General features: G+C 39.0%; 1 protein-coding gene across 1 annotated transcript in view; it reads right to left on the reverse strand.

Moving 5' to 3' along the window:
• The window catches only part of LOC104492009 (atrial natriuretic peptide receptor 1-like), a gene marked incomplete at its 5' end in the record, with an annotated part of 17,317 nt that extends 7,942 nt beyond the window's left edge, over positions 1-9,375 (reverse strand). The window contains 7 exon segments of the mRNA XM_010134509.1: positions 949-1,034; positions 1,941-2,011; positions 4,520-4,661; positions 6,322-6,443; positions 7,299-7,442; positions 7,710-7,796; positions 9,228-9,375. Of these exon segments, the coding sequence (XP_010132811.1) occupies positions 949-1,034; positions 1,941-2,011; positions 4,520-4,661; positions 6,322-6,443; positions 7,299-7,442; positions 7,710-7,796; positions 9,228-9,375 (800 nt within the window).
• Between the last annotated feature and the right edge of the window lie 428 nt (positions 9,376-9,803).

Genomic DNA, 9,803 nt, shown 5'->3' on the forward strand with positions numbered 1-9,803 from the left:
GAAAGAGTGAGAAAAGCGAAGTCTTTTGTCATTCCAAGCACAGGCAATGTTTCTAACTAATACTATTACTTTCTTAGTCCATGTGAAGCCCTGAAAAGTAGCAATGCTACACTGAGGTCTCCAGGGTTCTACAAATCAATTCTGAATGAAGTATGTTAGTTCATGGAAATGCTGCTGGAGGAAACCATGAATTACATGCTCACATTCCTTCTTCCAAATACTGCTTACGCTCTTGTCTTGTGCTTTAATACAGCATTATGCTGTTGGTGTCACATACTGTTCTCAGAGGACTTGTCTGTACACAAAATTCACAAAAAGATTAAAAACTCAGCTACTTCTTAAGAACATTTACTCCTGACTAGAATTCAATGCTTCTTATGAGAAGTTTGTTACATTTAGGTTGCCACAAACCATCAAAGGTAACTTATATAGCTCTTAAGCTGAAACAAGGATGCTACTGTCTTATTCTGATTTAATTGAACTGAAAGGGGCTGTACTTTGTTCTATTAGGCAGCGTGAGGCTGCTGAACACATAGACCTTTTGCATGAGAATCAAACTGAACTCATACTTTGCCTAAGACACACATTTCACTATTCGAAAGGCTCTTGCCAGTAGGGTAGGTACTACTAACATAAAATAACTAACATACTAACATAAAGTGCCAACACTTTATAATAAAATGAAAATGCACGAAAATCAATGAATGAATATTAAAACCATCATTTATTACACTGACAATTTGAGGCAACAATTGAAACTTCCAATTTTTCAGATTGACTTATTTTATTAAGGACATTGAAGCATCTCATTGGCTTTGTCTGAGAGGTACGACTTGACTTCTGTCTTGTTTACTTTCATAAAAGGTGGTGTTGCCATAAAACTTCAATGACGTGTCTTAAATTCACTTCAATAAAGAATTTTTGCACACAACATTGTATCTTCCTCACCTCTACATAATCTGTGGGACATGGGCAAGAATCCTCAGCCTTTCTTGAAATTAATTCTGCCAAAGGTGGGCACCAAGAATATTCAGCTGAATGCACATCATCTTTCTAGAGAAAAAGGGATTAAAGATTGTTGAAATAATTGGTGTGTTTTCCATACCACCCATTGAAAATATATTACTATGATCATCATTCCTTTTCTAATGTCTTTCCTATCACTTCCAGATCAGCTTTTTCACATGAAAATACAAGAAAAAAGAAAAAAGAAAAGGATATAACACAGTCTAAATTGGGTGACCTTGTATAAAAGCTTTTTCTTGTGGCTCAAAGCCTTTAATCTCAGTGCTTATATGAGAAACTTTTGAAACAAATTAATATCTGACAAGATACTGTGAAACTTTTGAGAAAGCAAAAGGCCTACATTGGTCTATTAACACAAACTGTCAGAAATGGAAGAATGGCAGTTTCAGGTCTTTGTTGTTAGAATTCTTGTTAAACAAGTTATTTCAGACATGGTTACACATCCATAAGACCTGTTTTCAATTTCAAAGTGCATTTTTGGTGTTTGTTGTTTAGTACATGCAAAGACACATACAAAAGAACAGCTCATTTGCTCTTCCTGCATGTTCTTACCACTGCAAGACTCCATTGAAAGGGCCTGTGCATGGCAGGAAGGGGAAGGAACAACAGGAGAAAAAGGAAGATGTTACGGCATACCTTCCTTCCTCCTCCACACTCCTGCCATTAAGCCTCACAGAGCTAACTGAAAGGCAATATTGGAGCTGCATCGCTTTTATCATACACTCTTCTTTAAAGTCCTGAAGGAAAGACTGGTAGATGCATGAGGAAGCCCTGACTGCATGTCCCATTGGAAGTGAACTTGCATCCAGCAAACCAAGAGGAAAATGCATGCTTAACAAATTAATCAGAGGTGCAGTTACTCAGAGTTTGGTTTGTAATTTCAACAGAAACAGCATCAAAGTTGTCACGCAAACTTCAAAGTGCATCTTTACTTACCGGGATAGGATCACTTCTTGTGGCAATTTCTAGCAAAATGATAGCATAACTACAGAATAAAAGCAAAGCAAAACCTTAATGAGATGACTGTTAATGGAGTCAGTGATTTCTTCTTTCCATGATTTTTTAGTCTTCCCCATTTTATGACTGAAAGCCCAGTATTCCAAAAGGGAGAATGACAACTTGACTGTCTGTTACTACACTGTGTTTTCAGAGATAGGTTGCTGGTGATTTCATAACAGTCTCTTCTCACAGTTGTCAGTCTTAGAGAGGAAGCATTTGAGTTTGATGGACAGCAAAGCAATTTTCTCTGGAAGAATTAGTAGATTCCAGAAAGGATATATGCATGGACTTACATGATACCTACCAATTAAACATACAGGTCAGGTTTGTGCTGTAATCAAGGGGCAGGAGCAGGTCCATCAGGATCATCAGCTGGAGGAGAGGCTTGTTTTTAGTATAGATCACTGTTCTGGAAAATCTCCATAAAGTCAGTGATGAGACAGTGTGTTCAAAGTCAATCTTTTACAGTAAGCATTTTTGCTCATTCTTTCTGAATTATATTTTCATCATCATCTTCCTGAGATGAACCAATGTCAAAAACGTTCATTAAGAGCAAAAAACGGAAAAAATGGGCTAACAACTGTGTATTCAGTCGCCTTATTGAACGCATTAGAGAGATCTTTAGAACAGTGATTTCTTAGAAACCAGCACCTCCTCTAGACAGCAGTCCCGATAAAGATGCTCTTGCCTCTTTACGTATTGAAACTGTGTATATAATTAACTCCTTGCATGCATCTCTACTTGGTAACTTCATTTCTATGGGTAATATGGGTTTGCAATCTTCTGTATTGCTAACAGTTGCTCTGTTATCTAAGGCATTCTAGATGTATAAAGGGGTATGTCTACCTAGCTATCACTCTACTTGTGGATTGCCACTGACAAATAAAATAATGCACGTAAACCATGCTGAATAATGTAGAAATTAATCTGATGAGATTTTAGTGTTAATTCGGGGGTGATTTGGAATACCAATCCTGGTGAGAAGCATTGCTGAAAAAGATTCTCAAGGAGAGTAATTAAATGATGGTAACTTTGATAAAGCAGTGTTGATTTCATACAGCTTCAGCAGCACTGCACAAAAAAAGTCCTAACATAGAGGATAGTGAAATTCACATAACAATACAAATCAAGAGCAGCCAATCTAGGATACATTGTGACTGGAAACAGCCTCTTCAGCTCAAACAGGAGCTACTTTCATGCTCCTGTTCTCGTTTCCATTTTAGCTTTCCCATATGACCAACACATTCCATGGAGAACTTTAAAAGCAAGCATTTGTAAGAGCACACAAAATTACAAGTCCCACTCCTGCAGTTTCTACTCATTTTTTATTTGGGCCATACCTTCAGGAATATTAATGGAATTTTTGCACAGATAAAAAAAATGAGGATTTCAAGACTGGGGCATTGCTCCCTGTCCAGCGAGCCCACAAACATGTTTCAGGAAGGCTTAGCACCTGCTCGTGTCATCAAACAGAAAACGTGTTTAAATGCAGGTTCTGAAGAACAGCTCAGTTAAAAAGACACCCTTTTAATGATGCAGGGTACACGTCTCTTCCATGACTGCATGATGATCTTCTCCCTTTTCTGGTTTCATCTCTTACTGTTCTTTCATTTTTTAACAAAAAAGGATTAACTGCAGCACAACCAACAAAGACCTGGATTTTGCAGACACGGGGGCTGACAGCAAGATAGATTCAGCAAGCATTCACTGAATCTGTCAAAAGGTCCCCATAGTCATATATGATAGGAGTAAATCAGCTCTTAGCACTGCAGTTTTAAAAAAAACTAGTTCAATAACTTCTTATTGGATTTTTATTCTCTGAAAATTCAGTTGTAATCCTGCTTATCTGAAAAGTGGTTGTTTAGAAAGCTATCCATAACTAGCAAGGCTAAACATGAGAGCCAAATAAGTCATTACAAAGGGACCTCTTATGAAGGCTTTTGAAAGGAAAAGAACAGAGCCATTCACTACTGCATTCATTTCCTTTTCCTACCACTATTTTTTCCTCTGCAAACCAAATACTGTCACTACGTGTACACAGCAAAATAATGTCAAACCATAGAATTATGAGATGCATAAGTGCATTATGATATCCTGGAAAACTGATGTTATTAACTTTAAAGGTTTTAAGGTATTACCATTATTGAAAATAATCTACTTTTTCACAAGATACAGCAACAAAAAAGGATTATTAGATAATAACAGATCTTTATACTTTTTTGTTTATCTACCAGTCCAGAGTAACTCCTTATAAATCACTAGACCAACTAAGCTTTTATTGTCACCGAACTCAGTATTTGGTTATCTATCTTGAAAGAGAAGATTCTGTGATATCTATGCTGTTCTGCTGTTCTGTATTCCAGAGTCAATTCTTCTTAAAATACAATCACATACCTGGCAAGACCACAGAATTATACTGAGCCTAATTCTGATTAAAGAAATCTCAACTGGAGAATAGATTTTTTAAGTGCAAGAAACAAGAAAAGATAACTACCTGTAGACATCTGTCATGGAATTGGGTTCAGAGTGTGAAAGGGAACGGACTTCAGGAGCTGTGTAGATCTGTATCAAATGCTGTTGGTATGACCCTGACCCCTCAGGAGAATCTCCTTTTCTGTATGACTGCAAACCATAATCTAAGATGGAAGAAAACCAGAAGTAAACTATTCAGTGGGTATTTCTCTGAAACACATGCATTAGTAGATAGTAACACAACTATTCTAAAGGAATTATTTTTCCCCATCTGAAATACACATCTTAGTCTAAAAACGGTGTGTGCATGTGTGTGTGTGTGTGTGTGAGTGAGTAATGGTGGTCTTGTCCCTCTATACCAATTCCAAGTATAGATTCTGGAAACCCGATATAGAATCTGGAAACCAAATCGTACTCTCATGTGAGACTGCATGACAGCAGAGGAGTTTAACTTCGTGGTCCCTTCCAATCAGATATTTTATGATTTTGTCAAATTATATTCAGAGAACAGAATATAACAAGAAGTTAGCATGCAGATGCAGGTTCCTCTTCTACCCATCCCTTGATCCTCATCTGTGGTGGCAAGTTGCTAGATTAATTACAAGTTGGACGGATTAGAACTACTGAAAATCAGATGGTGGGCTTTACTTGCACACCACTAGCTTCAGAACAACAACAGCATAAACGTGAAACATCTTTGCAGCTAGACTTTTATCTTAATGTTGAAGAGATTCTCAGCATGTGACTCAGCTCTCTGGAGAGGAGAAAAATGCTGACTCCAGTTTTCTTTCTGATATGAACGGCACTCTGCTGAGTATATGGGAAGGCAGGATGCAGATGTCCATTTTTGCCTGAGTGACCTGCAATTAGGATAGTCCTGGAGCTTCATTCGTTATGTCAGAGGTCATTGGAGTTTTTCAAATAGTTCCCACATTGATTATTGTAAAGTTTGTTTAACATTATTGCATCCAGTAAATCATGAATATTGGAAGTCTCTACTGTGCTATCAGGTAACTTCTGAACAATTTCGCAGAGATCCCACTTAATTCAGAGGAATTATGCTAAGGTGATGCAGTTGATGCAATCTCCATCTTTTTATCCTTTTCTCCAGAACAGGTTCTAAGCAAAGTAAGCAGTTCTGAAGACAGCAGGATTCTAAATGAGTTGGAGAAGCAGGCAAGGCCCTGTGTAGGAGCCTTAGTCATAGGATGAACGATTGAACAGAACCAGATGACTGCAGGTTATAGAGTGTGGTAGCTACTTCAGGGAGGAAATCAAAGAGATCACCATTGCTTCCATTCCCTTTGGCAGCTGCAAACTAAACTAGACTCTCCAGTGGTTTTTCTGTCCCCACAGGCTGTCTTCCAGGAGCGTACCAGACCTGAAGGTCTGTCTGGATGAATACAGCTCAGTTTTGTGTACAGAACTGAAAAGCTCTGAGTTGAGTCTACTTTTCTCTGTGAAACTACCTTGTGTTTACCAATCAGTCTGCATTATTCCACAACTTTACAGCACTGTCCACGGCTCACGTTTTCTCTCTGTATCACAACTGAGAATGAGACAGTTTCTGCTCAGATTGATATTGATAGACTCCATGAGTTGTGAGATCTGACGTGTTCATCAGTGACACTTTCTAAGAGACTTGACATGATAACATAACATAAAGTTTGCTTCATCACAGGCACTTCTAGTGAAGGCTGGTATGGTCAGCTCTTCCACATGAAATGTCAACATGGAGGTGCTTGGGAGGAGTGTTGACTAGGACACCTATATGCATTAGTAGGTTAGCTTGACAGTTTTGAAATTTTCTTATCTTCTATTTACCTGCAATTTTACAAACCCATCGGTCATCTATCACACAGTTAGTAGACTTCAACCGTCCATGATACATTTTGTGGTGGTGAAGATAGGCCATTCCTTGTGCAATATCAGTAGCAAAAGAAAACCTGAAAGACGAAAATCAATGAGCTATTATTTCCACTAAACTGTCACTCAAGAATGGCTCCAAAGCCTGCTGAAGTCAACAAAAAGCCTCCCTATGACTATAATAGCTTTCAATTTGTGTCTCCATGCTCATTTTCCCAAAACACTTAAGACGGGTTGCTGAAAGCCCTTTATTCCCAGGCAGCTGTCTGAGTTCACAGGCCTTTAGCCTTTTTGAAGAAATATAAGTTCCTTCTAAAATTCCCAGACCTTTGTATCCTTAAGAGTGCTTTCAAATGTTTACAAGAGAAACAAGTTTTTATTAACTTTCTCACTTTATTTGGAGGGTTTCCTTCCTCCCAATCTTTTTCTTTGCTGAAGGCAAACATAAGGCAGAAGTAGAAAGAGCGTGCCAAGAAGATTATTCTCAAAGAACAATGTCATCGCCATTGTGGGCGTTTCAGTGACAATGTGAGCTCATTTTCATTACTGGTAAATATCACGAAACGTTTGCAGGTATGCTAATCTTTTCACCAATATGTCTTTGCAAACAGAGATTAAGTGATTTTTAATTAAATGGGGATGCCCAAGATGTTTGGAAACAAAATGAAGTCACGTGGGAGAAAAGGTTTTGCAGTGTGACTACAGGTGGGCTGAAAAATCATTCGCTTAGCATGACCAGGTCTAAACATACGATTGCTCAAAAATTTCAGAAGGCAAGTTGAGCTGGATATTTGAATTATCTTTCTTTCTTTCTTTTTCTTTCTCACCATATCACAGTCGTAGGCCTGTCTTTCCAAAGAACTTATCTAAATTTAAAATCTTGTCTTAAACAGCACATAGCACAGTTTGTTAGCTTTAAAAAAGATTTTCTCTACCTGAATCCCCAGTTCAAAGGAATGTCTTCATTAAGCAGAACATCATTTAGGCTGCCTTTGGGGCAGTACTCTGTCACAATGGCAACATTTGGCACTTCTACACAACCTCCAACGAATTTGCAGAGATTGGGATGGTCAAGTTCCCTGTGAAAATCAATAGAAATCACAGCACAGCAGCAATTTTCATAGATGTCTCTCCTGCTTTTTGTACAGCAACTGGAAATCCAAATGCCTTGTCTCAAAATGTAAAGAGAAAAGTAAAACAGGCATAAGGAGATTTTGATCTGGTGTCAGAGCAAAGTTTGAAAGAAAGAGCAAGATGAATTTTCAGTCACATTTGGACACATTGTAACCCCTAAAGAACCACTGTAAAAATGGAACAACATACAATTCCCAGGTTTCACCTCTTACCTCACTTGCTTTACCTCTTTACGTATGGATTTGGTCAGCGTGAATGCCTTTTTCATTATTTTCTTTATGGCCACCGTTCTACCATCACTGAAACAGAATGATATGTTGTTCACAGAGTTTTAGGCCAACTTCATATGCTAGACTACTAAAATGGACTGGATATTTTTTGTACAGTGGACAGCTTCATATCTCTAGAGAAGAGGCACAGAATTTATGTCCATATGTGGGTGTAAATCTGAGTCTGAGTACATGAGAGGTGACAGGGCCCTGTTTCTATGATAAGGGAAGCATAAGTGGTTATATTGAAGCATCCTTGATGTGTGGATAACGTTTGGAACGTGCAAATGTCAGAGGCAGTTGAGGCAGTTGGATGACGGAGTAGTAGCAAAAGAAATGTCAGAGCTAGCGAAACACATGCAGCAACACCTCTGCTATCCTTTGCTTTTGTGTATGGCTTTGGAAATCCACCACTGACATTTAGCATCCTTTTGTCCTCGTGGGATGAAGCATTCTCAGTGAAGAAGCTGCTTAGCTTGATAGACAGCAAAGCAGTTTTCCTTGGAAGGACAAAGGAATCCAGTGGAGATACATGGAAGAATTTAAGTGATACCACCATATCAATACAGAGTACAGGGTGTGTGGTAGCAAGTGTAGGTGCTTGCTACAGGAGACTGAATGCCCCACTCTTAATGTGTTTCACACTTGATGAATGTGTTTGACCTTGATTTGTCTGAGGATGATGATGAAAATGTCATCGTTCAGAAAGAAGCAGCAAAAATGTTCACTGTAAAAGATCTATGCCGGACACAGTGTCTCATCAATGAAGTGGCTGCGATTTTCCAGAACAGCAATCTATGCTGCAGAGGCAGCTGTTCCCCCAGCTGATGATCCTAAGCTTCTCTATCCTGTAAGCACAAATCCTGCCCTGTGTATTCAAATGGTAGGTATTATTTCCATCTTTGCACACCTTCTACCCCTACCCACTAATTATATTATTTTTATGTGACAGTATATGGCTATACTGTAACTGTACCGTTATATGTTGTGCACCTTCATAATGTGATCCAGAGGTGAAATGACTCTGTATCTTCAGTCCTGTCAATTGGCTTAAGGACAAGATTTCTAATGTGTTACTGTATAGGATGCCACTCTTTAGCGCAAAGAACCTAGCTGTGCTCTGCCTGCATTTTAGAAGAATGGGCTGCATAAAGCCTTGGTTCCAAGCATATCTGAACAGTAAGGGTGGTTCATTAACAGATGCAAGAACACTTTATGCAGCCACAGCCTTTTAACAAGTCCCCAGAAGAAGTAATGGCAACCAAAGCAGAAGCCAGGCACAAAAAACTACGCCACAGCCAGTATGTGGTACAGAAATCCAATGATGGTATTTATTTGCTGGATTTGGCCTAACAAGAGAAATGCAAGATTTTGCACTACCTATCAACAGTAAAGTGGCAAAAACTAGATAGCAAGGTGAAACTATAGTATAGTAGGCACATCTATCTTAGATAGACTTACTATCTCCCAGTCTGGGTGAAGTACTGTTTCCTGGATGCATTACCAGCTGCAGTGCAGGAGCTCAGAACAGTGATACAGCTGGCACTGGAGTCACTGGGTGCTGGGGGAGCACTGATCATGCTTCCTGTGGCTGTCCATACTACACGATCTAAATGGTATGTGGGTTGAGCAGAGAAAAGGCATGTGAAGATGCATGTTATTACCAAGGTAGAGACTGCAGAGGCAGATAAATAAAGGGAATTCTCAAAATCTTTGTATCTTGGCTGGTCTTGTTTACACTTAAGACAGAAAGACACTGTGCGGAATGTGACTATTGCATAAAAAGTAAAAGAGTTACAGAGGTGGTCCATTGCCAGAGATATTTCCCACTAATCCTCAGGATCTGAGGCAAGCTTTTTTTCTTGGCTCTTGGGATGATTAGCCCTTGCTCCTACTCAGATGCCAAGGACAGAACCCAGGGAAGCAGAGCGAGCCCCGTGCCATACTTTAACAAGTCTATTTGGAGCTCCTAGAAAACTCTGAAAGTACAAGGATGTGGGAAGTGATTCTGACACCAGAGAGAAGTTACAGAAGAGC

Source organism: Buceros rhinoceros, unplaced genomic scaffold, assembly GCF_000710305.1.
Source record: "Buceros rhinoceros silvestris isolate BGI_N320 unplaced genomic scaffold, ASM71030v1 scaffold6984, whole genome shotgun sequence".
NCBI lineage: Eukaryota > Metazoa > Chordata > Aves > Bucerotiformes > Bucerotidae > Buceros > Buceros rhinoceros.